Source organism: Equus caballus, chromosome 6 (assembly GCF_041296265.1).
Source record: "Equus caballus isolate H_3958 breed thoroughbred chromosome 6, TB-T2T, whole genome shotgun sequence".
Taxonomy (NCBI): domain Eukaryota; kingdom Metazoa; phylum Chordata; class Mammalia; order Perissodactyla; family Equidae; genus Equus; species Equus caballus.
In genome coordinates this window covers 67,527,970-67,555,358 of record NC_091689.1, presented here as the reverse complement: position 1 = coordinate 67,555,358, position 27,389 = coordinate 67,527,970, and the positions used below count along the sequence as shown (strand labels likewise).

The following is a 27,389-nucleotide window of genomic DNA, read 5'->3' as shown; positions in this document are numbered from 1 at the left end:
CCTCTGCAATGATGCGCACAACCTGCCTCTGATTCTAGTTACTGGCGGATGGTAAATAATTTTCTTCAACTGATGAAAAAGCCTCTAGGATTGTTTCATGGTCCCTTACTTACTATACATTACAGAAACTGTATTATTATCATTGATGGAGTACTCTTAGATGACAGGTGCTATATAAAATGCACTTACTCCTTATTTAACGCAAAACTTTACTGGGCATGGATTCTGTTTGTCTTTTTGTGATTTGTGCCCCGTTTACTGTTGGCATGTTATGAATCCTTATAAAGAATGAAAGAAATTTGAATTTAATGCAAAAGTACCACTTTGTTCTCATTGACTATTAGACTACCTGCCATGCAGTAAAATTCAATTTTAATTATTTTGCCAATATCAAATGCTGGAAAGGGTTTTATTTGCTATGATAGTTGAAGCTCCTCTGTTTTATAGAATGTAAGTTTACATTCTGATACACCTTATTTTTGCATGTAAAATTGTTTTATAGTGCCACCTGCTGGTTCATTAGCAACATAATAATAAATTAGGTATCATAAGATATAAAAACCAGAAGTAACCTCCTGTTGGCCTGGTTTAACCCTCTTTCCTCTACTCCAACACAATCCTACCCCAACCCCTACAACCCCAAAATCTCACTGACCACACTATATATCTTCTTACTAGTCTCTCTGTATTTCTTTTTATACTTTGAAAATTCTCCCTATCCCCAGAGTCCTATACTTAGACCTATACATACATAGTCTCTTTTGGCACCTCCTAGTCAAACTTGCATTCAGAGAAGGTGTGCTTCTTGAGAAGATGTCTGTGCAGGTGATGAACATTCCGTTCCATTTAGAACTTCGGACCGTTCTTCAGTTCAGTCTCTTAGATAGAATTTCACTAGGAAACTTCTTTGGGGAACCTTATCAGACTAGAGACTTGATTCTAGTTCTGCCCTTTACCGTCACTTGCCCTGTGATCTTTGTCAAGTTTCTTAACGTCGTTACACTTTAGTTTCTGTATCCATAAAGTGGTAATTTTGTTTATTTTTTAATATCTCTTAAATCCCAACAGATAGCTAAGTGGTATGACAGAGCAGCTAAATGGTATCAAAACGTGTGAGGTCGTTTAATGAAAGTGTTTTAAAGCTCATAGTGCATTGGTCAAATGCCAGGTGGCATTATTATTATTTTTTAAAGTCTCGTTAAACAAATACCATTTAAATACAAATGTATGATTTAAGAAGAGATTTTTCAAGGCATAGCTGATACATGCTTATTTAAAGCAGGCCTCAGTTACTATGTTGCAGGGTAGTAATGGAGACAAACCCTTAGAATTGCTTCAGGATAGTTTCCTTTCTATAACAGCCTATTCTATTTTTTTTTATAATGAGAAGCAACAATATCTTGTATAGATAACAATCACTGATAATCTCAAAATGTCACATTAGCTAGGGCAATGGCCAGAAAACATTTGACTAAAAGAATATACATAATAAAAGAAATAGGTTTTAGTTTTTATTGCATTTTTATTATTAATTTCCTTGGAAGTAGGAATGAATAGTGGAATGGTCCCAAGTTAGGCAGTGGTAAGGAGAAGAACCCAAAATGCAAGCTAATTTATAAACTGAATAATTGATGGTATGGTGCTGTAAGGTGAATGATGTACATCAGAAGAGAAATTAAAGAGGTCATGTATTTTATGATTAAGGCATGTTCTGCTATTACCAACCCACTACTGGTTGCAGGCTCTCCAGAGAAGGCAGTGGCCCATTACCAACAGGCCATCAAACTTAGCCCAAGTCATCACGTGGCCATGGTGAACCTGGGGAGGCTCTACAGGTCGTTAGGAGACAACAGTGTGGCTGAAGAATGGTACAAACGGTAAAGTTCCTTTCCTTCACTTTAACCCCTCCAAAGACCTCTGCAGTGTCCCATCACGTTTTTAGTTTATGGGAATAGACATGTTCTCAGAATACTAGCAGATTTTGCCAATGCAGACAATACAGATTCTCATCTCCAAAGAAAACAAGGGCCGGCCCCGTGGCCGAGTGGTTAAGTTTGCACACTCCACTTCGGCAGCCCAGGGTTTGCCAGTTTGGATCCTGGGTGTGGACCTACACACCACTCATCAAGCCATGCCATGGTGGCATCCCACATAGAAGAACTAGAATGACTTACAACTAGGATATGCAACTATGTACTGGGGCTTTGGGGAGAAAACAAAGAGAATAATGTAGCACTATAATTGGTATGCCAGTTAATGATTTTTTTGCCTGCTGGTTAGAACATGATGCTAAACCAAGGCTGGAATTTAATTCCCACTTTAGTTAGTCCATTGTTTTCTGAAGCTATGGACTGCAACCCAAACCACAGACAGCAATTTCAAAATGGATATAAATGAAAGACTGTACATCCATCAGGACAAGTCTATCACCGTTAATGGAAAAGATCCTTGGGGCTCAGTTTCCATATAGGTGGGCCACAAGAGACATTCTTATAGTCAGAGGATGGCACCATGATCTTTTTGTTTTCAGCATTCTTCTTGGTATAAAAACAAAAACAATGGGGGCCAGCCCCATGGCCAAGTTGTTAAGTTCCCGCGCTCCGCTGCAGGCGCCCCAATGTTTCGTTGGTTCGAATCCTGGGCGTGGACATGGCACTGTTCATCAAACCATGCTGAGGCGGCGTCCCACATGCCACAACTAGAAGGACCCACAATGAAGAATGTACAACTATGTACCGGGGGGAGCCTTGGGGAGAAAAAGGAAAAAATAAAATCTTTAAAAAAAAAAAAAAAGACCATGTTGGAGCAGAGTTCCAAACCATGGATAGTCATCCCTAAATCTAAATTTTGACCTTTGGAAATGTACCTCTTAGAAGAAAATTGTGACCTCGCCTTTCTTAAAACTCAGTGCCCTGCAGGTGGCACGCAAAGCTGAGATCCTATCACCTTTGGGAGCCCTGTATTACAACACTGGCCGGTACGAAGAGGCTCTGCAGATTTACCGGGAAGCTGCAGCCCTTCAGCCTTCTCAAAGGGAGCTCCGCCTGGCACTGGTGAGTGGAGGGACGAAAGAAAATGAGGCAATGCACCTCTGCGCAGCGTGCAAAGTCGGGAGCTGTAGTCAGTGAGCCTCAAAACTGGAACTCGAATGCTATAATATATCCATTTTATGAATATTCGTATAACCAGTGTGAGAGCCATTCACCAAAGATGTAGATGCTAAAAATACTTTTAAGTTTTTGTTTTGAAATAATTTCCAACTTACAAAAATTGGCAGGTATATTAAATAACTTCTATATACCCTTTCACCCAGATTAATCAATTTTTAACATTTTGATGCATTTGTTTATCACCCTCCCAAGTATGTGTGTATGTGCATATTTGTATATATGTACATATTTGAGTGTGTATGTGTGCATATACATGTTATTAATACATGTTATTTTTTTCCTGAGCCCTCTGAGAGATAGAGGTTATTCTCTTTATTTCTAAATATTTTGGCATATAGTTCCTAAGAACAAGGACATTTTCTAACATAACCACAGGATGGTGTTCCAATTAAGGAAAATTCATATCAACAATATGTTTTATTTCAATTTTTAGATCATCACTCTTCCTTTTTCTTAGATTCGCAGTAAATCAAATACGTTATGTTGTTATAAACACCGTATTCTGTCAAAACTGTAGGAAATAATTTCTCTTTTGCCATATTTGGTCAACTTTTTTTTAAAAGACACAAGTCATTTCACTGACCATCTTTGATATTCCCACCATTCACACACAAATGCGTGCACATACCTCAATAAAGAAACAAACAAGCGAAAATTCAAGTCTGTAAACTGTGCTAATTCAGCCCTCTCTGTGAGTCACAAATAGAGGCTGAACACTTTTGTCAGGCATATTTCTGGAAGGCCTCCATTCAGGGATGCTTTAGTTGATAAGCTAATAACGAAGCATCTTCTAAGCCAAGGTCAGTGTGCTTTTGCAGGCTCAGGTTTTGGCCGTGATGGGTCAGACCAAAGAAGCTGAAAAGATGACCATCCACATTGTGTCTGAGGAGGCTGGCTGCCTTGAATGCTATCGCCTGCTGTCAGCAATTTACAGCAAGCAGGAGCTCCACGACAAGGTAGAGGGGACACTGTTGGGAGTTGTTTGCATTCACGGGTAGAAAATGAGGGGAGCCCAGATGCCTCTCCAGTCAGCACATTTACAAGACTGAGCAGTCTTGATGTCATCAGTTGGCATGTCCTATCTTACAGACGCTTTCACAGATATCCCTTTAACTCCTAAGATGTCCCCTTGAAATAGTATTTTCTTGGCTCATCCTTGCTCTGAAGATTTTATGTGGTATAAAGACTAACATTTGTATGCTTTATCATTTTCCATGTTCCTTCAAATATACTTTTTATAAAATCCTTAAAACAACCTGGTAAGGCAAGTCAGTGACCCTATGTTGCAACTCTTACTGTTTATTTCCATTTTAAAAGTCATATAACCAGTAAATTCATGAACTGACTCAACAAAATATTTACTGAATGCCTGCTATCTGCCAGATGCTGTGGTAGGCACCAGGATTAAAGGGATGTGAAAAAAATAAAAAATCATTGCCCTTGTCCTCATGGACTTTACCTTTGAAGAGGAGACAGAGGTTAAACAAGTAGTCACAAGACTAATGTAGAATTATAGCCATGCTCAGTGCTGTCCTAAAGAGTGGCATGGTCTCTAACGAGCATATAATCATGGGACCTGAGTGGTCTCGGGGCTTATGTTCCCTGTAGAGTGATGTGAGGTGAGAGCTGAGTAATGAATAGGAGTTATTAGGCATAAGAGGACAGTGAAGAGCATTTCAGACAAGAAAAGTCACACACAAAGGCCCTGTGGCAACAGCAAATTGGCCTGTCTGAGGGATGGGCATGAGGGAGCAGGGAGCAGTGTGAGATGGCGGTTACAGAGGTTGCTGAGCACTAGACCTCAGGGCTTGCGGTCCGGTCCTTATCCTGGTTTTGTTCTGTATCTTGGAGGAAGCTTTGGAGTTTTAAGAAGAGCAGTGTTGTGAGGTTTATGCTTTGAAGGGATCTCTGGCGGCAGGCGGTGGGGCAGTGGGTGATGGGAGCAGAGTGGGCACCAGGGAGCTAAGAGGAGGCTGTTGGAGTGGTCCAGATGGACACTTGGGCAGGGCAAGACATCCAACCCCACATCTTATTTTCTTTCAGCTATATCACACGACCTCCCTGTGAAGTGATTAGGATGTTTCAGTGTCACCAATATAAATGGGAAACTGGTGGTATAGGGAAATTATTTTGTCAGGGCTGCATTATTTCTCACTGAGAACCTCAGAGAGAATGAAGAATGTGTTTTGATTGTCAGTCACCAAGCTAGCTAATACATAAGAACAAAAAGTGTGAATGTCACCATTTAGGTTAGTTTTTCTTTATCTAACGTAGTTTTTTCTATCTCAATTTCCCATTTGTGCAGGCTCTTGATGCTATAGACAAGGCTCTGCGGCTGAAACCAAAGGACCCAAAAGTTATATCTGAACTTTTTTTTACAAAAGGAAACCAACTAAGAGAGCAGAACCTTCTTGACAAAGCTTTTGAGGTATAAACACTTAATAAAATTATATTATTAAATTCGTGGATTGAAATTAATATTCCCTCAATCTTTAATGAAGCATATATTGTACAGTAAAACCTAAGATCATTGGCATGTTTGTGGAGTGAATTTTCTCATTACTTGATGTAATGTTATAAGTTTATTCTTTATAATTGAGCCTCTGTTTTTGACTGTTCAGAGTCCTGCAATACCTCTGCATTATTTTTTGAATTATCATCTTTTTTTAAAAAAAAGATTTTATTTTTCCTTTTTCTCCCCAAAGCCCCCCCAGTACATAGTTGTGTATTTTTAGTTGTGGATCCTTCTAGTTCTGGCATGTGGGACGCCACCTCAGCATGGCCTGTTGAGTGGCACCAGGTCTGCGCCCAGGATTCGAACTGGTGAAACCCTGGGCTGCTGAAGCGGAGCACACACACTTAACCACTCTGCCTTGGGGCCAACCCCCTAAATTATCATCTTTATCTTAATCTTTGAAGCATTCCACACCTTGCCCTCAAACCAGCTTCTCTCTCTCTCTCTCTCTCTTGCTCTCGCTCTCGCTCTTTTTCTCTCTGTTTGCCCTCAATAATCCTTTATTCCAGCTGGACTAGTGCCTGAATGCCTCTGGGCATTCCCACATGTCCTTGTTGTAATATCCTTCCCACCACGCCTCTTGACCCCCTGCAGAGTCCCCCATCCACTAACACACAGCCTGTGTCCTCCTCCCTCAGGAAGCCCCTGGACCATTTTTTCTCCCCGTGACCTTGTTTCCTCCGAACCCTTAAAACACTTACTGTTTCTACCAGGCATTAGAAAGTGTCATATGTTACATTTGTCAATGCAAATAACCAATAACCATTTATAAATAAGAGAGAGAAGGTGAGATTTACTTGAGCCGAGCTGAGGACTAGCCTGGGAAGGCAGTCTCCACCAAGGAGGAAAGCATTCTGGAGAAGCATGATTTCCAGTACAGTTTTATAGCTTTTTAGAACAAAGAACATACATCAAACATACCCAGGATATATATTCATCAAAGTTTCAAATAGATATTCAGTTACAGATTAGCAGGTCAACATGACCTGATGTCCAGGACAGGAAAACTTATCTTCCAGGAAGTACCGATACTGGCGTTACCCATACTGGCCTCCATACCATACTGGAGGGAAGGAAGTAAGCATCCTTATCTTCAGAGTGCATTCTTCTGCTTTGAGATGATGTTTGATGCATCCTTACCTGAATGGTTCAAGCAAGTGTACAGTGTGTTTGACAGGCCGTAAGTCAGGCTTCTTTAGTTCAGGCTGAATCAGGTTTAAACCAGAATAGCTACCCTGTTTACCTCAATATTGAAAATTTCTTATCACGTTGTATTGTTAGGTCTCTTTCTCTCTCCTCCTTCTCTTTCTGTCTCCCACCCCTCTGTGCATGTGCATGCATGCAGGTTAGCTTCCCAGTTAGAGTGGACTTTTCCCTGTGGAAAGGGACTGCTTCCTTCTGTGTTCTAAAACAAAGCATGTTGCATCTTATGGATGTTCAGTATCTACAGCTTTGGAATACAGTCGATACACAGTTTGAATCAAAAAGACATTCACAAACATAAATAGAATGTTACAGAAATACCATACGTTTTCCTTGTATCCAGTAAAGGCACAAGTTGGAATTAATGAAGGTATAAAATTACATTAAATCTATCATGGGAAAAGTAAATTTTCAAGTGATATAATTGTTTTTGAAACTAAACAGTGAGTGGTTTTTAAAAAATTATTGGAAAATACATGTAAGGATATTTGGAAAAACTAATTTGAATATGAACCCTTAAAACAGAAACAGTGGCGTATTTGAGGCAGAAATTGTGCATTTTTCTCTGCCTTGTGAACATTTTCAATACCATCATTCTTAGGTTATTTATAACTAACATGACAGTTGGAATGATTAATTATTTAATTATGAATATTTATGTGGTTTCTATATCTCTATATACTGTATATAATATGCAATATATATTAATATTATTACATATATATTATATTGAATATATATAATATTGTATTGAATATACATTATATATTATATGTAATATAATAATATATATTGTATTGAAAACAAAAGTATTCTCTAGTTGCTTGGCCAATGGATCAAATAATCATTGCAGAGTTGCTAGATTTATGAAGGGTAGGAGTAGAGTCATTGGCTAATAGTAGAAGCAAAAAATGTGTTAGCATTTTTATGTATGATTCACATGTATTAAGTAATTTAATCTTCATAGTAATCATATAAGAAAGGCCTGGTCATTGTCTCCACTTTACAGTTGGATAAACTGAGGCTCAGAGGTTATGTAACTTGCTCAAGGTCATGTAGAGGGGAAGAGATGGAGCCAGGGTTTGAATCCAGGCTCTTGATTTCTATACTGCATCCCATCTCTGCTGATAAAAATTAATCCAAGGGACACATCCTTCAAGTTTATTTTAGGAGCTTTTAAGAGGACAGTTGTTTTTTTTTTAAAGATTGGCCCTGAGCTAACATCTGTTGCCAATCTTCTTTTTTTTCCCTCCTTCTCCCCAAAGCCCTCCCAATACACAGTTTTATATCCTAGTTGTAGGTCCTTGTGGTTGTGGCATGTGGGACGCTGCCTCAGTGTGGCCTGATGAGCGGTGCCGTGTCTGTGCCCGGGATCTGAACCAGCGAAACCCTGGGCCACCAAAGTGGAGCTCTCGAACTTAACCACTCAGCCACGGGGCCAGCTGCAAGAGTACAGTTTCTTAACATTTGCTTTTTTCTCCTAAAACTGAAGTAGAGAAGGGATGGACAGATTCTAGTTAATTTATGGATTCGTTCGGGTGGATTCTTGCTAATGAAAATTGCAAGGAGCATTAAATTATACACACAGATACTTAGCTTTGTGTAACTGAAGGTGACACTCTTAGCCTTTAGTTCTGTCTAAGGTGATCACTCTTAAAATCAAGACTCAGTGGTGAGCATTCCTTTGATGCAAAACAACAGGCAAAATATTAAAAATATACCTCATGAGGGGGGTGGCCAAGTGGTTAAGTTCAGTGCTCCGCTTCGGCAGCCCAGGGTTTCACTGGTTCAGATCCTGGGTGTGGACGTGGCATTGCTCATCAGGCCATGCTGAGGCAGCGTCCCACATGCCACATCTAGAAGGACCCACAACTAAAAATATACAACTAGGTATTGGGGGGCCTTCGGGGAGAAAAAGGAAAAATAAAATCTTAAAAAAGAAATCCTCACGGATATTGCATTTAATGAGATACATGTTATTCAGACAAATAAAAGTGTTTGAAGGATCAATAACTCTCTTCAAACATTTGAAGACCTTTCACATGGCAGAAGAAAAAGAAAGGTTTTCTAATGATTAAAACCATTCCCTAGGGAAATAGATGTCCTTGAAGAAGTCAGGATCATCCTGCCACTGTGAGAGCTCAAGCACAGGCTGAATAACCAGAGTAGATGTTGTGAGAGGGGTTACTGCCCAAGGGTTAAGCTCTTTAGGGAACTACTCTAAGATTCTGTGATTATGAAAAAATTTTCTTACAAACTCCATTTATGGTGAAAAGGGCCGAAAAGCACCATTTTCACGCAGGTCAAAGCCAGCGGGAAATGATGCACTATAATAGAAATCTCCTGGATTCCCTGCGGGCGTCTTCAGTCTCTTTAAGTCCAGAGGTTGGCTCTGCAGGGAAATTACACATTTTACTTTCCTCCGCTTTAGAATCAGAGCCTTTGAAACATAATGGAAGTAAACGGGACACCTGTGAACCAGAAGTGGCTGTTCATTTTATTAACCATTTAAATTTTCACATATAAAGAAAGCGGTTTCCACAATCCTCTAGCGTTAAAGGTGGGTTCTCATTTCACAACCTGAAGATATTTCTTGTATATTTAGAGCTATAAAGCAGCTGTGGAACTAAATCCAGATCAAGCGCAGGCCTGGATGAACATGGGTGGAATCCAACACATCAAGGTAGGAAGATAATCCACTTCCCTGTGAACTGGGATTTCCCGTTGTGTTTTCTCTCTCTGTCTTTCTTCTCTCTTATAAGATTGAGAAACTATAGTGAATTTCCTCTTTGAATTATTTGAATACGGAACACATAGGTGTTTCAAAGTGAAATGAGCACAATTTATGTTCTTGTATTATCTAGATATTGAATGTCATGAAGCCTTTTTTTTTTTTTTTTGAGGAAGATTAGCCCTGAGCTAACTGCTGCTAATCCTCCTCTTTTTGCTGAGGAAGACTGGCCCTGAGCTAACATCCGTGCCCATCTTCCTCTGCTTTATACGTGGGACACCTACCACAGTATGGTGTGCCAAATGGTGCCATGTCCGCACCCGGGATCCGAACTGGCAAACCCCGGGCTGCCAAAGTGGAAGATGCGAACTTAACTGCTGTGCCACCGGGCCAGCCCCTTTTAAATAAATCTTTATAAGTTAGATTCCATGATTTTATTTATCATAAAAAAATCATGTGTACTTAAGTGAAGTATCATGATAGAGCAGATAAAATCTGCTTATGTGAACTTACTGGAGTTTGGTCTACCTTATCCTCCTGCAGCTTAACTCACTATCAAGATAAAGTGTTACTTTAAATATTAATTCACTATTTCTTTTTCCTAATATATCTTTTACTCCCTAATCTTTTACTGAAAAACAAAGTTGGTTGTTTGTGTTTGTTCGTTTGTTTGTTTTTCCCAAAAGAAAAAGCTTCCTCTGGGTAGATCGTTGAAAATGACCCTTGGGGGGATTATTGTCTACAGCTAATAGATTCAAAGATTCATGGTCATTCATTCATTCATCCATTCATTTGACAAGCATTTGTAGAGAGCATCCTGTGTGCCAGGTACTCTTCTAAGCACTGGGAATACAGAAATGAATAAATGAGACAAATATTTCTGTGCTAATTAACATTCCAGTAGGAGGAGACAGGCAATCAATAAATAAACATACACATGCATGTATACACACATAAAATATATCAGATGGTGATAAGTGCTATGGGGAAAAAAGAAAAGAAAGAGAGAGTACCAGGAAATTAGGGCACAAATTCTAAATTAAGGTGGTTAAGGAAAGTCTTAGTTAAAAAGTGGTGTTTGAGCAGAGACCTGAAGGGAACGAGCCATATGGCAAAATAGGGAAAGAGCATGTGCAAAGATCCTGAGGTACGAGTGTGCCTGCTATCTTTGAAGAATAGGAAGGAAGCAGTTGAGAGGAAATAGTAGCAGCTGGGGTCAGAGAGGTCACAGGGCCAGAGCATGCAGGGCCTTGAAGGGGATTGTAAGGTCTTTGGCTTTTATGCTGAATGAGTTGGGGTCCTTGGAGGACTTTGAGCAGAGAAATGCCATGGTCTGATATGTTTTTAAAGGGTCACTAACTTACTTGGAGGCTTTTATCAGTCTTAACCCTCATACATGGCAAGATAGTAATTAGAATTTCAACAAGGCCTAATGGGGTTTACTATTAAGTGGAAACCGATCACTCGCAGAAACACAACAAAAAAAAGGTGAGCCAATGAGTTACTCCACGACCATTAGCCTTGTTCTAATAGAGGAACACAGATGGCAGATCCAAGCATGACATTTCTCAGAGCTGAGTAACCCGAGCTCTGATCTCAGTGATGTTCTAGGGTGTCCAGCAACATCCAGTTGGGAAACATAGAATGAACTTACCTTTAAAATAGTAACAAAATTTTAAATATTTAAATAGTTACATTTTCAAGTAATACACTCCGTATGTTTTTGGATGGAGAGCACCTGCATTTAAAGCAATGGGGTCAATTGCTAATTAGAAAAAGGATAATAAATACACTCAAGAGTGTCCAAAAAGTCTGGAAATACAAAGAAAATGGTACATTTATTGAACTCTTTCAGTTAACAAGTGAACCCATTGCTTTAAATTTAGAATAACTTCCCCTGAAAGATGTCCAGAGATTGAAGAAGGATCTATTAAGTGTATTATTTTAGAATGTAATGAACACGCTGATTAAAAATTAGTTTATCCTGTTTTTCATCTTTGTGGACATCATGTATTAGGTTGAACAATGAAACTGCCATGTTGATAGTTTAAAAATGGTCTAATATCAGTGAATTCATGTAATGCAGTCCAATATAAATATATGGAGCAGGCACATGGCTTGGTTGTGGTCATCTTGATGGCACCATTAAGATGCAGGATTATCATTAGGAGACCTTCAAAAACAATCATTAACTTTCTGTCTTTTGCCTCACTGGGTAGTGTGTGCCTCAGGCAGTGTTTTCCCATTCGTGGGCCTCACTCTTTGCCTGAGCCTGCGGGCAGCTTAGGAGGGACCCAGGGCTGTGGTAAGGGGAGAGTTGGAATAAGGCTTTGCAAGGTGACACAAAGAGAAGGGAGTTGTCTCTTGTTCGTACCACTTGGTAATAAACAATGTTTTTTATATAGGATGAAATGGATGGGCCAAAAAAGCTATAATACCTTGTTTCTAATCAAAGAATTGCATCAACTGGGCCATTCCACAAAGTACTGTTTTCAATACTGCCTTATGACATTAATGCATTTTCTAGAATGGCACTATCTGATAGAGATGATGGAAATGTTCTATGTCTGCACTACCCAAGGCAGTAGCCGCAAGCCACCCTCATGTGGCTATTGAGCACTTGAAATGTGGTTGGTGCAACTGTGCAACTGAATTCTTAATTAATCATAATTAATTTAAATAGTCACATGTGACTAGTGGCTATCATAGTAGAAAGCATATTTCTAGAAATTGGATAATTCAGATTCCCTAACTAGCATCTAGGAATTGCAGACATTGAATTAAGGGATATAACTTAAAAAAAAATAAGGCTTCCAGTTTAATCAAGAAAAGAGCAATTTGAGGGAGAGAAAAAAAAAACTCTATGATTAGATTTTGTTTGAAAGGACAGAGAAAGCTGGTGATCAGAAAAGGAGATACCAAGGCCTAAATTCAGAGAAACCTCTTGGAAGAATAATTTCAGAATCAACTATAATAGAAACATATTTTGAGAGCACTCTAACAGCCGCAAATGTTCATTTGTCTGCATGGATGTGCTAAGCTTAATAAACATCAGAGGACACTTGGAAGATAAATGCTTGCATTGAAAAAAACCATAATAATTTAACATAGCAAATCTGAGTTCTCACTCCTTCAGAATTCTGTTTAGCCCCTTCTCAGAATCAGTGTTAATAATCAGAAATATTTTCATTTGTACACATGCCAGAGCCTGGATTCCCAAAGTACAATTCCCTGTTCTATTTCTACTCTCCTTTTCAGAAATATGACAAGTGAATACTATAGGAAATAGGCAGTGTTTACCTAGAGCCTGAATAGTCATTTCATAATAACAATAATCATAGTCTCAGACTGAGAGCTCACTATGTGTCAGGCAGCATCTAAGTTCTTGACACGTATTAACTCACTTGGAAGATAGTTAAGCATTCAGTAAATATTAGTCGCTATTGCTACATAATACTTTCACTCCAAGAGATACTATTTTAAATTGTGATGGAAATTTAGACAGTAACCGGTTTCATCCACATAAGAATAAAGGAGAAAATAAAGAGCAAATTCGTATTTTGGGGGATGGAGAGATCTCCAGCGATCTTAGTTCTGAGACTTGGCAGGACACAGATCTGAGAAAGGGTAGACCAAATAAGGAAGGTAACTGTTATTTAGCAGCAGAAAAAGGGCTGGGAAAAGTTAATAATTGTGACTAACTTGCCAAGGACCATATGGGGCCAGGCACATGTGGTTGCCAGTTAGGGAGGCATTGAACAAACCAGATTGGGGCCAAAAGTGGGTAGAAACAGGTGCCTTTGGCAGGTCAGAAGTGACATACCTTCCCTCCTGCTTTAAGAATATCCAGCAGGTCACACAACTTGAGTATGGGATAAATTTGACTCCATATTCTTACCAGTTTTTTCCATTTTATAAAAACTTACATTTGCATTAAAGCCTATATTAGGCAAAAGTTGGTTTTATGTTTTAAGTTGAAGATTAGAATAACTCCTACCCTCTAAGTAGATATGGTGGATTCCTAAACTATTTACTTTTTGATCATTACTCTTACAGTTTCAAAAGCATTTCTTACACAAAAACACACACACACACGCCTCTCTTTCTCTCTCTCTTTCCCTCTGTCTCTTTCTCTCTCTCTCTCTCAATAGGAACTTATAGTGCCATGGCTCCATTTGATTACAGAGTAGTGCTAACCTTATGAGAAGACTCTGAAATGATAGCTGCATACCCTGCATTAGCAGAATTGAAAATCTGTTTTTCTGCCATTTACCCTTATGATATAACTCTTATCCTTCACATTCTCCAGCTGGTCTGGTACTTAAAACAAATGGATTCTCCAAAAGCACCAACAGATAAGGGTAAAGTTACACATGCAGACAGGGTTTCCTTAGGAGGCCATTGATATGAAACTGGATGAGAAGGTCTGTTTCTTAGTTTCCTCCTTCTCCAACAGAACGTTCTGATGGTTCAGAATAGAATTATTCTCTTTCTTTTTCTCAACAGGGAAACTATGTGTCTGCAAGAGCTTATTATGAGAGAGCCTTACAGCTGGTTCCAGACAGCAAACTGCTGCAGGAAAATCTCGCCAAATTGGATCGCCTCGAAAAACGATTGCAAGAAATTCGAGACAAGGATCATACGTAGCGGCACTTGCCTCTGTCTCGAAGGACAGTGCTGGTGCCTCTGGAAGAGGAAGAAGTAATGGAGGCCTTGCTCTCACAGCCAGTGAAGCTTTCCTGTCACTCCCAGTTGAGGGTGGCACGTTGGCAGACACCTGCTGGGAGCCCTGTGCTGTGGGACTGGCGTTTCCATGAAAAAAGACAAAAAGAGCAAGCAAGGGCAGGGAGGTCTGAGCTGGAGGAAAACAACAAAGGCACGTTTCACAGATTTTCATTTGCTTTAACTCCAGATTTCCCTTCATGTATTTCTCTGCTTTTGCAATCTGGAGATCTGATTCGACTTCTTAGTTTAGACTTTTATGTCCCAGAAATATAGAAGCTTGAAATGCTATGAAGAGCATCTCTTCTTGATGAGATGAGATATTTCAAAGAAAATCAATCCTCTGAGATAAGTCATTTGGGAAACTGGACCAAGAGGTGGCTCATTTAATTCTCCAGAACCAGAAATGAGTATCTAGTGGTTTTTGTAGAACCTTCTGGAATATATGGAGAAAAGGAGCTTGATCTCATATCCCCCTAAGGACATTGCTGGAGCTCTAGTGAGGAGTAAATTAAATTCCTCTCTGATGCAAGCTTTGCCCATTGCCTAATATATCAAAAAAGAAGCTTTTGAATTGTGTACGGATATTCCTATCTCTAGGGGAACATCACGGATCTTGGTACCCCTAATTCTTTATGGAGATTTAAAAATTATTTTAATTTTATTACGAGTATTGCTAGAGTAGTGGTTCTGCTCTAAGATTTTAAAAGTGCTTTTAAAGTCATAAATGTTTCTGCCTCCAAATATATTGTTATTTTGGTGGAGAAAAAATAGTATATTCTACATGAGAAATATTAAAGATATTAACTGAGAGAAATGTTCTGCTTTATTATCTTAACATTCAGACATCATGAGATTTATTATTTTTTTTGAAAAATATATTTAACCATTGAGGAATATTTACAATATATCACAGAAATTTTCGTAGACTCTAACTAGATGGAAGGAGAGCTCTATTGATTGTCTACCTAGGCTTAATGAGAATTCTGTGCTTAGAACATGAGTGATACACACCCAGAATTCTTGGTTCTCTATTTGTAATTTTGGAGATTTCATGGGGAATGCTCAACAAATCCAGGAAAAAGTCTAACTTCATAATTTAAAAAAATATATATTTATATTTAAAAGATAAGGCAAAATTGAACTTACGATTTGACATTTGTTTTTTAGTGTTATTTATTTCATAACTTATAAAATACTTAATATATGTATACACACAGGTTTTTCTTTGTACATAGTTAATACAGCTTTCAAAACTGATCATTCAAAAATTATAAATCTAAATTACAAAGTTCTTAAGTTTTAACATCCCCTCCAAAAAATTATATGGACTATTTGCTTGCTGAAGTTAAAGAAATTAGGGATGAGCCTTCAGTGTTTGGGTGGTAATATATTTTTGGGTGGTAATATATTTTGGTAGATACTTTGAAATTTCAACACCTGATTCTAATTTGGTCATCATCATAAAATTGAAAAAACAAAAACAAAACAGTCTGGGCAGTGCTGTTCATGGTGCTGAGCCAGGTATCACAGAGATGGAGTAGGTTGAAGGCACACGTATTCCACATGTTCAGGCCAGGGCAGAGTAAAACGTCTTCTGCCTCTTTTCAACTCAGTATCAGGAAACACTGCCCCTATATTGTTGTTGTGGTTGTTGTTGTTGTTGTCCAGGTAAATATATATAAAAGGAAGAAAAACTTCTTTGGAAAGAGATGATTCGAGGAATATTTTAAATGCAAAGGATTACAGATTTTGCATTAGCATACATCCCTGTGTGTGCATCAACAATCCAATAATGTATATATTACGAATGATCTTCTAGTAGTCTTTTAAGGTTATATATCATAAATTTATTCAAAATTTTATTTAAAATATTTTTCTTCCCCAAATTATACTTCTGTAGTCCTAAAGCCAAGAAATATACTCCGGTGTTGATTGTAAAATAACCGTCCCAACCCCAAACTGAATAATATGAAGCTCTACCTAAAAACAATACCTAAGACTTTAACCACAAGTTTTTAGAATAATCTATAACCAAAACTCACCCTTAGAAAGTTAATGGAAAAGACTGAGCCCCAAATTTTGAAAACCACGTATACCCTACTTGAAGCGCTGCTGAAGGAATGGGAGTACATTTGTTAGAATAATTGAAATGACAATTACAGCCTGAAAGTTTCTGAGAGAAAAGGGTCACATGGCCTTCAGGAGACTTTTTCTGCCTTCCTTTGGGTGCTTGCCCTCCTCCCACCCCCTGCCTGTCTGTGATTCCTTCCCTCCTTCCATTCCTCTCTCTCTCTCTCTCACTGTCTCATTCTGTCTGCCCACACTGGCATCTCTTTGAACATTAAAAGTAACCACTGTTCCATCAGATGTTTTTCCTGAGTTAATACTACTTCACTGAGCTGTGGCCAATGAAATAGTTTCCATAGTTGAAATGGTGCCTATACAAAAATAAACCACATATTATTTTTCAAAAATATCAAGTGTATTTTGTAACTATTTTTTATTTGGTCCTTGTAACATGAAATCATATGCAGATTTTATCGTTATCAAAATAAAAATGGAGTGCCCTGGCTAATCATGGAGATGCATCGGGGTTGCCCTTAATGAAAGCATGCTTGGCATGTGAGTTGAAAGCCCCTTCCTGAGATGGCATTGCAGAGCCAGCTTCATTGATATACAGGCTGTGTGGTCCCTCAGGGTCCTGCACGCACAAGCACCTTAGGCTTGGTTGAATACTCTGCTTAAATTTCTTGATAATTTTTGAACAAGGGGTCCCACAATTTCATTTTGCACTGGGTTCTCAAATATGTAGTGGGTCCTGGGTGGAAGGGAACACTGCTAAGGACAAGACAGGAGGTGCTTCAGTCTGCCTGAACACTTGATCCAGTGGTCAGAGTTTCATCTGTGACTGTGTTTCTCTGAGCAGCATTTGCTGTTTCTTCTCAGCTACATTTAGAGTTTCTCGTGTACATGTCTCCCCCCTCCTCCTGCCAATCTGTCTAACCTGTCCTTCAGTCATACCTAGGACCAGTTCTCCTTGCCTTCAAAATAAGTGGCAATCCTTTAACTTGTCCTTTGACATAGGAGTCATGAGAATGGCTTTACAAGCTTATTTCAACCTTAAGAATTATTCAGGATTTTTTAAATGATGCAGATGTTTTCAATCTGTTCGCGGTATTCATAAAACATGGCTCAGTGATATAACATAGGTGAACTAAACCAAAGATTCACATACCTTGGAGGAAAATAAATTTATTTTAGGGAGTCCTCAGAGATATCCTTTTGAGTTTGTTTCTTTTGAAGCCTATCACAAAGAGGATTGGCAGCACTTTAATCCGACCCTCTAGCGTGCTTCACAGCCCCAGCATAGGATTCTGACGTTCATAACAGGTGGTGCTTCTGTGATGCAGGGTCTTGTAGCAGTTGTGCAAATGCTTCTGTACAACTGCTTTTCAACAAGACTAAATGAGAAAATCCAAACCATTGCGCACAAACCAACCTACAAATGCTGTAATCTGGAGGGGAATAGAAAGCAAATGTGCAGTTTCTTACTGTCTTTATGAAGCATTCCAGGCCCCTCAGATTGAAGAGCCCCATTCTGCTGACAGTTGAGATCTAGTCCTTCACACCGAGGGGCTCTCCTCCCTGGCTGGACTTTAGGGCCACCTGGGGACCTCTGGAAATCCCTGGACGCTGGCTGCCCGTGTTATGATTCTCATATGCAGCTAGACTAGAGAGCCACCGCAGGCTAACAACTTTAATGGGAGTTTATGACTCTCACAAAAGAGATGTTTATACTCTTTCACAATTTTTACTTTTAAATCTAGACTATAATGAGCCAAAGAGTTCTAAAGAATGATTTATGGTACAATTGGTTGGTTGAGACTGTCATTCCAACAAACAAATCATTGACAAACAGGTGGGTTGGGTGGGCTGGCGCACTTGTAGCAACTGGATTATAATTTAACCTTATAATTATAGAATTCTTGGATCTCAGATGGAGAGGAATCGCCTTGCCATTCACATGTACCAGATGAGGTGCTCAGTATATAAAACTCATATTTTTTTATGACTCATAGAAGGTGTCCATGACATAGTTTATGCTTAGACCTGTGTCTCTCTTTGGGTCACACACATGTCATCTTTTGTTAATTATTTCTTAATTGTACTCATTAAAATCAGTTTTTGGGGAAAAAAACACTTGATCTGATTTGAGGTGGATTTGCACCTTAGATTAATAAATCTATAGGATATTAGTAACAACGTTCAAAGCAGACGTAGTTGTAGGTGGTTGGTTTGTTTTTAATTTTTTTCCTGGTTTTCAAATCACATTTACTTTGATTAAATTATAGGTTGGTATCTCCCAATAATAGCAAAACAACTATCTGAATGACATCTTTCAACTTTTTAAAAGAGCAGATACCTTTCAAATCTTGCATTTAGGCTGCAACTATGACAAAAGCTTACAATGCCAAAAATATATATATAGGGAAATATTATAACTTTTTCTTATTATTATTGAAGTTTTTGATGTAAAAGAAAAACATGTTGAACAATTCTTCCAAAAATAGCCCTTCCTCATTATTTTTGTTTTTAGTAGCCATGCAACTTAAAGAGAAGAAATAAAATAACTGTGTTGGAAGGCACGGTTTAATATCAGTAAAATAAAATAGCACAACAAAATCAGTGATATTCATATTTGTCAATTGGTTCATATAAAAATGTCCCATTTTTATCACCAAGGATTCCTTCAGTTAAAACCTTTAGGGTATACATCTCATAAAATCAGCATCCATCACAATAGACAGTCGTTATTAATTTGTGAGTTTAGATCACCATTTACACCAGACTGGAAAGAGATGTTCATATCCAGAAATCCAAGAGTTTCTTCCCAGTTTCCATGGTGCACATGGTGTATATGTGTGGAAGTTTCCAATGTGGATAATGTCCTTTCGGGGTCGTCTTGCTGGTCCATAATGGGGGGTGCACCAGTCCGAGAATCATGAAATCTGGGTTCTAGTTCTGTCTCTGCCACCCAGGAGCCACCTCACCTTAGGCAAGTTACCAAATGTCTCAGTTCTATTTATTACGCTTTAAAGGCCTGGTTAGTTCTATGGAACCATTAAGCTCTCTGAGTTTCCTGAATCCAGATTCAAAGCCCTCTGCACCTAAAGACGTAACTAAGTGTTGCCCTTTGTTTTAGAAATTCTTAAAAGATAATCACCACAACAAAACACATACTCAACCCTAAAAGGGATGGAACTGCCCAAGTGGTTTAACCTGGCAGAGGTACCTACTCATTTTGCTGCCTGTACACACAAAAATTAATGATTTTGTTATGTTTCCAGGGGAAAAAAGATTTAAAAAAATTTTCTCCTAAGGAATGAAAATACCTGTAGAAGCCATGGCTTGCTTTTATAATGTGGAAGTCATTTGACTTGCTGTAACTCACACCAATCCCGCCTTTTGTCAGGGGAAATGACTTGCATCATGTTCTTTGTTCATAACGCTTTTATTTCCTCCTTTGATCAGTTGTATATAAATGTACATTTTTGTTACTTTTGCTGTGCCAGTTAGAAATAGATCCCATAAAGTATTTCTCCCATTTAAGTCTGATTATGTATACTTTGCCTTGTCTTTCCAAAATAAAATTTATGTAAATGTCTATTTTATATAAAATACGATGAAAATAATGTCTTGTTTCAATCTCTCAAGTGCTCCATGATTAGTACCCATTGAAATCCACATCACCAGGAGGTGTCTGCTTTAAAAATAAAAAAGACCATCTTCCTTCCTTCATTGCATTGTTCTGTGTTCTTCTAATCTGCTCTCATCTCATACTCCACAATGACTATTTGAGTCCTTACCCAGTCCAGATTTCCTCCCTCATCTTGCTAAGTAGATGCCTTCACCTCTTTGTTCATGGGGTAAATACAGGGTAAGAAACAGGTGCTGTCTCAGTGTCCTGCACTTCATCTGCGAACTTACTGCACCCAATTCTTCCCCCTCTCTTATTGCTGAAGGAGACCCCCCTACGCTCTGTATTTTGCCTCTTGTAGAACTTCATTCCATTCCATAACCTCTTTTTCATCTTTAACTTCTTCCTTTTGCTGGGTCTTGTCAGTTCTCTTCTATTTTAGAACACATATGCAAGTAACCACTATCAAAACCATTTGAAAAAAGTCCTTTATTTCTTTTCATCTCTAGCTGTTGCCACATCTCTTTCTGTCCTTTGCAGCCAGACTCTGAATGAATTGTCTTCACCCCTTCTTTCTACCCACATCCTTCACATTCCCTCTGCATCACAGTGCTGACCCTCCCAGCAAAACGTATTCAAATGAAACTGCAGTTTCTAAGGTCACCAGTAATCCCTTTAGTGCTGAATCTTAAGCCTTGTGGGCCTTTAGAAAGGGTTCTAGAGTTTAGAACAGTGGTTTAGCTGGGATGGAAACAAATTTATTTTTTACACAAAACATTACTTGCCCATAATTTGCTCATTGCTTGTGGGTTAGTCACCTAACAGTCCTAATTCTACAATTGTTTTTAGAGTTGGGGTTTCCATCGAGAGTCTTCTAATAGCCTCCAATAGCAGATCATTATTATCCTGTCCTAATGAAGATGTGTTCAAATTAAAGGCAGATTTCCCGTGCATCAGAGCTCCAGTCTAGGGTAGTCCAGCCCAGCCTGCCCCTCCCTGCCATCCTTCCCTTTTCTAAAGTTGTTTTTTTTAAATAAGAGAATACCTCCATTTGGACACTTCAGCATCACCACAAACTTAACTTGTGGTTAAACCATCACCTTACTAGCAAATTTAAGTCTAAAACTACCTACCTGGCTCTTGGGTATGTATGCAATTTATATTGAATGGCTCTCTTGCTATTTAATGGAAAGGCACTATTTTGTTAGGCCTGTAAGGGACCAATCGTCTGTAGAAGACAAGGTCTCACTTGAGGCTGCAAGCGTTGAACTCTGGAAACAAAGGGAGCTGTGCTGTAACAGGAAATGAGACAGTGCTCAAACCCCTGGAGACTTCTAGCTGGGAGACAAACCACTGAAGATCCTGCAAAGTTGTGTGCAGCATATGCAGAAGAGTGCAAGGGGACTGGCTCTGTGAGCCTCTCGAGAAGGCTAGCCATGAACGTCAACATTGTGAGTCCAACTGATGAGGATTTTTAGGCTGCTTAATTTTAAAACGGTTTATGATGAGGATTTTTAGGCTGGTTACTTTTAAAACTGCAGGTGAGAAGCAGGCTCCGAGGACTGGAATTTTGCTTGCCCTTTTGAGACATTTGCGTTTGTGAAGGAAGGGGGGATGACCTTGTAGGGACCTGAAATTGGCCACCCCAGGATATGTCTCTTTGGCATCGGGATTGTTTGGGGCTGATTGCTTTTGATGGGCTGGGACAGGGAAGGAGGCTCTGGGGAATGGAACGTGCCCTTGTTGGGACTCATTTACATTTGTAAGGTAAATCTCTACCTGTAAAACGTGCCTCCCTCTCTGTACCAGGAAGAAGAGGAGAGATGACCTTGTCCCTAGAAACTCTTAATGGGGAAGGCAAGAACTTAAGTTGGTTGCTGTCTGGCAATCTCGTGTAACTGGTTTAGGGTGGTGGCGTCTACCCTTTCTAACCTTTACTTAATCCGATTTGATTCTTGTCTAAAAGTCATGGGATCACCCAATGACCAGACCCCACCTGCACTGATACCATTTTAACTTTTTTTCATGTTCTTTCCTTTGTCTTGTAAAGAGATAAATCATATACCTATGCCTTAAATTTAGCTCTAAGCCTCAACTTGGGGCAGCAGAAGCTCTGACTGCCCATGGGTCCTGTCCCCATGCTACACTATTCTCTAAATAAAAGAGCACTACTGCCAGATCTTAAGAGTCTAAGAAATCTTTCTTTCGACTCCTTGGCTCACCGACCCCGCATCACAACTGTACTTGCACAGCATGTGTTCATTTTTTCTTTCCTTCTCCCATTTTAGTTGGGAAAGGCTTGGTAGTGGTTTTAATCTGACCTCTTCTTGCTAAGAAGAAAGTGGAGCTTGGGTCCGTTTGGAGGGTCTGAGATTTTACTGGAGAGTAGTGTGCCCTGGGGCCCGGGATGGTTATGGTAATCTTTGTGAGATCACTACAGTGGAAACAAAACTCAGGGATGAGAGCGGTGAATGCCATTGGTCAGGCAGCCACCATATCTGGAAATTTCCTGGGCAGTGCTCAAGCCTGGAGGTACCATGCTTTATTTTCACAGAAGAGCTGCCTACCTTACCAAGACTCCTCCCACTCTCTGCTAGACACCCAGGCTTGAAACCCAGGAATCATCTACTCAGTGAAACTGTCATCTAACATATCTTTATTTAGAATAATTACTTGAAAAAAATGGGGCTACTTTCAAGAACAGTGTAGTCCAATAGAACTATCTCTGATGATGGCAACGTTCTCTATTTGTGCTATCCAATATGGTAGCCACTAGCCACAGGTGACTACTGAGCACTTAAAATGTAGCCAGTGTGACTGAGGAAGTAAACTTTTAATTTGATTTAATTTTAATTCAAATCACCACATATGGCCAGTGTCCACTGTATTGGACAGTGCAGCTCTAGACCTTTTCAATGTAGTAAGACTTGGGACATAAAAAATCATAGAAATGCTTTTTAGGTTCATGAGACAAGAAAGTTTGAGATGTGTGTTTCAAGGCTGGGTGACAATCACGTTTGGTAAGCTTTTCACCAAAAGGTGCCCCTTCACCTTCTGCTTGCCTCTGCAGTTACGGGGGTCATTGCCCCCAGCTGAGGGTCACCTACCTGGTCCTGTACCTGCATTCCCTCTGCCTTGACTGTCTTCTGTTTTCCTGTCTACCTGTTTACCTCCTGCCTGTCTCCCTGGGTCTGTTTACCCCCCTACCTCAAGGAGCTTTTATTTCTATTTCTATTTTACACAAGTGAGACAACTTGGCCTGGGGGATTGGTGTCCAAGTTAGTTGAATGTATAGAATGTCCAATGAGCCTTGCCCCAATTTTTTGATAAAATATAAATCCATTACAAATTCTGGCTTTATTCCTCTCCCCATCTCAAGCTAACTTATTACAAAATAATACGGGAAAAAAAATGCTGACACGATAATCTTAGCAATGAATTCATTTTGGTAAAAAATGATGGATCATACAGCTTTGGTTCACTCCACTGAAGCTGATAACACTGCTACCCAGAAACAAATGGCAGCAGCATAAACCTGATATTTCATATGTGGTCTATTTGAAAACTGAGTGTCAAGGGCTTCCAGAAATTTCTCAGAAGCAGAGGAGGTACTAATAAGTACGCATTAAGCTTTCATGAGTCTGCCTTCCAGAAGTCAGCCTGCCTGCGTCTTGTATGGGTGACCAGCTTCCTTGATCCTGGGCTTGGGGCACACTCCCAGTTCTGGGACAGAAGTCACCTGCGCTGAGCGTCCTAGGCCGCTGATCGCCTTGCCCCCCGCATCTGTCAGTAGGACCCCGCTGCACTCGTGTGAACGACCCACCAGCGGCGGGGCACCGCGCGCCTGCCTCCAGGGGTGGCTGGTGGGGTTCTATGACACCCGGCGCGGCGAGATTGCTGCAGCGGCTCGGGATGATGCTGAGGAGGGAAAGCTGCGAGCAGGGCGGCGGGCGGGAACGAAGAGCGCGGCCGCGGTGCTGCCGGGAGCGCGGGAACCTGCGGCGTGGAGCCCGCCCACCTCGCCCGGTTTCCGAGCCTGCAACCGAGGGGGACGGACGAGTCCCCGCGCGCGGCCGCCATGGGGGCGCTGGCCGGGGGCCCGCTTGCTGCTGTGGCTTGCCCTCGGCCTCCCGCAAAGCCTCAGTGAGCCCGGCCCCTGGGCGCCCAGGCTGCAGGCTGGAGCTGAGCACTTCATTCCTCTCTGGACGGGAAGAAGGACGGGTGAGGGGGGCCATAGCACAGGCCCAGGCGTGCCCAAAGGAGGGCCTGCGATTTTCTATATGAAATTCTTTAGATTCCAGAGTTCAGGTTTTAGGCACATCTGCTAACTGTGCTTATGCTAAGGAACCTCCTCCAAGGAAAAATAAGCAAGTAGAAGTAACTTAGAGCCAAGTATCTCTCTTTCGGAGTAGTAGGTATTGTTCTGCAGCATCTTTAATACAACCTAAATTATGTAATGTGCATCCTCCCAGAGTAAGCCCGGAGTCCGTCGCTAGAGGGAGGGCTGGCTCATCCTGCCCCGGTCTTTTGTAATTAAGGCAGCGCAGGCTGCAAAGGGGCTGGGGAGTGGTGATCTACTCAGTAAGAACTTGAGAAAAGAAACGGGATAGCCTGCAGCTGAGGGATATCAGAACATCTGTGCCAGGCCGGGAAAATCTGAACTTGGCCTCTTGATAAAGTGAACCCTTACGTAAAGTGTCTGTGTGCGCACACATGTGCTCTCCCATGCAGGGCTGAAGTGTGGAGTTCGTGCCATCCATTTGAGCAGTTCAGAAACTGACTTGGCATCTGGGTTCTTCTCTAGAACCTTTCACAGGAGGAATTCAACAGTTGGTCGACATCCATGGCAGGTCAGTATAACGAGGGCATTGTCGTCTTACTAAGAAAATGGTGAATTTTTTCCTTTGTTTCAAATATCTCAACTCCAAGTTAACGTGTAATTTTTTCTCATGACCCCACTTGACCTTTCTGAGAAAAAGTTTACTTCATAGGAAATATCTTACTAACCAATTTATATCAGTATTTTAAGAATGTTATACCATATTTGAAGAGTTGATTTCAATTGTTTCTGAAGGAGATGACATCTATGGGGAGATGTATATTAGATGTGTTTGTAACTTTCTTTTGCGGCAGGTCTCCCTAAAATTAGGTGAGCGCCACTTCTGTGGAGGAAGCTTGATCCAAGAAGAGATGGTTGCAAGAGATGGTGGTTACAGCAGCCCACTGCCTGGTTAGCCTCTATGAGTAAGTTGTGGATTTTCATTGCTTGTCAAACTTTGACTCATAGTGACAGGGCTAGGAGATACTATGTAAGATTAAATCCTAGTCCTTTTAATTTTGACATCTGGTCTACTCACCCACTGACGTTCTTGATCCCTAGAAACTTGTGTCTGGCCCAGGATTTCCCGTGCTTCCTGCCTTACTAATCAGAGACCCCACACATCATCTATACTTTGTGGAGTTAGTGGTGGGGGAGAATAATTACTTATTCTAATAAAGTATTAACATCAAACGTTACATGGGTGCTCCAAAGTTTAATAATCTGAGTTTCATTAAGAGGGAAAATATACTGTGGAAATAACAAACACTTGGCTAGATTTAAAAAGGGTACTAAGAGGAGGAAAAGAAGGACAATTCCAGGGACAACTTTTATTAAAAATCTTAAAAATGGTAGAGGATATTTAGATTGGCCTATGAATAAAAGAAGAAAAGGAAGCCACGCTTAAATGCTTTACACAGAAAGACAGTTGATGGTACCGGAAAGAGTTCACAAAATTTAAACACTCGTTGACTGAAAGCCATGACTTTTATGATCCCTATAATTTGCAGGGAATTATGACAATTGATAGTAATCAGTAATAAAGGTATATCTTCTTTTAAGACTTAGAAATCCTTAAAGGTACATTAATCACTTTTCATTTAGTTACATGAAACGAAGAGTCTCTCCTGGGGGACACAGTTACTTATTGGAACATTTTTCTTTGGTTTTAGGAAGCAAATTAGGAGTCTGACTGTGACTGCTGGAGAGTACAACCTCCGACAAGAGGATGAGCAGGAGCAGAATATTCCTGTCTCAAAAATTATCCATCCTAAATACAGCAGGCTTGGCTATAGGAGTTCTGATATTGCACTGCTGTTTTTAAAACACAAAGTCAAGTTTGGTAAGTAGGGAGAGTGAGAATTCAAAAAATGTAATGGAGAAAACTGTGTTTATCAGTTCTGTACCAGTTCACTTTAAATTCTGTGTGTATATAGTAATATTAGAATTTCGAAGTTTTGTTTATTTTAAAAATAATTTTATTTAATCTATAACATATAAAATGCACTGTACAGGCTAGAAGTCCCAGCTGCAAATTATGTATGCTAAATGAGTCAGCATTATAATTACTCCAGCGTCTTGGCTAGGCTATATTCTAGACCATCTACCTATGCTCGACTCTAGCCAAAGAGTTTGGGACATTTAAAAATGTTCTCAGAGACTTCTCCTTTCTGTCATTATTTTGGACTAGATATCTCATATTCAGCACAGGTAATCTAAACATTCTGGATAAAATATTAAAAACTTGCTTTTTTAAAAATGCAGGAAAGGGAAGTGTTCAGTGGCTAAAAACAATGAAAGAAGGCAAATCCAAAGGCGTTAGCCAGACACTGAAGAAAGGGACTGCCCTTGAGGCGTCTAACTATCTTTGGGAACCTAGAACTTTAAGTGCCCATGTGAGGAGCCTGCGTGGGAGTAGGGATGGGGGATGGGAGAGTCTGATTGGAGGCTCCCTGTAACCTGAGACTTCCTGAAAGGTGATGCTTTGAAAGACAGAGGAAAAGAGTGAGGGAAATACGCCACCAAAGTGAAGGAATAAGGAAACTTGCCTACTTGAACCTCGGCTCTGGAGGGAGGGTTCTCAGGAGAATCCGTGATCACGGGCAAGCCCTCATTCAGCTTTGGTGCTGGAATTCCCGTTACCTGTGACCACAGACTCCAAGCCAAGACTTGAAAGTGTTTCCAGGTGGGTAATTGGGGCTGCTGGCAGAAGCAAAAGTAAATCCTCTCTGAAGAGATGAACCTTGACTCACAGCTTCAAGGTATTCCTATAAAGTGTTAATTAATATGAGCACACATTTACATCGAAATTATGCAGTGAAAGTTGCCACCAAAGAGAGAGAGTCAAAAATTAACAACAACCAGAACCAGATCTTCTAAGATTACAGGTGTTAAGATGAGATACATAATATAAAGTATGTTTTACTTAAGTTTAAGTAAGTAAAAGTCTATCAAAAATGACTGAAGAAACTATTAACTGAAGAGGAAGATGTGAAAAGGAGTCAATAAAACACAAAGCCATGAACATA

The 27,389-nt window shown here is 40.0% G+C and overlaps 2 protein-coding genes across 4 annotated transcripts in view; both read left to right on the top strand.

Moving 5' to 3' along the window:
- The window catches only part of TMTC1 (transmembrane O-mannosyltransferase targeting cadherins 1), a 257,200-nt gene extending 237,191 nt beyond the window's left edge, over positions 1 to 20,009 (top strand). For all 3 annotated transcript variants that reach the window (XM_023643309.2, XM_023643308.2, XM_005611007.4), the window contains 6 exons: positions 1,742 to 1,877; positions 2,909 to 3,053; positions 3,989 to 4,126; positions 5,476 to 5,598; positions 9,494 to 9,571; positions 14,126 to 20,009. In XM_023643309.2, coding sequence (XP_023499077.2) covers positions 1,742 to 1,877; positions 2,909 to 3,053; positions 3,989 to 4,126; positions 5,476 to 5,598; positions 9,494 to 9,571; positions 14,126 to 14,266 — 761 coding nt within the window. In that variant the 3' untranslated portion in view covers positions 14,267 to 20,009. The remainder of the gene's footprint in view (positions 1 to 1,741; positions 1,878 to 2,908; positions 3,054 to 3,988; positions 4,127 to 5,475; positions 5,599 to 9,493; positions 9,572 to 14,125) is intronic.
- A 2,491-nt stretch (positions 20,010 to 22,500) lies between these two features.
- OVCH1 (ovochymase 1) overlaps positions 22,501 to 27,389 on the top strand; it is an 84,101-nt gene continuing 79,212 nt past the window's right edge. Inside the window, 6 exon segments of the mRNA XM_070270346.1 lie at positions 22,501 to 22,574; positions 23,764 to 24,185; positions 24,774 to 24,892; positions 25,176 to 25,241; positions 25,243 to 25,286; positions 26,034 to 26,203. Coding sequence (XP_070126447.1) covers positions 22,501 to 22,574; positions 23,764 to 24,185; positions 24,774 to 24,892; positions 25,176 to 25,241; positions 25,243 to 25,286; positions 26,034 to 26,203 — 895 coding nt within the window.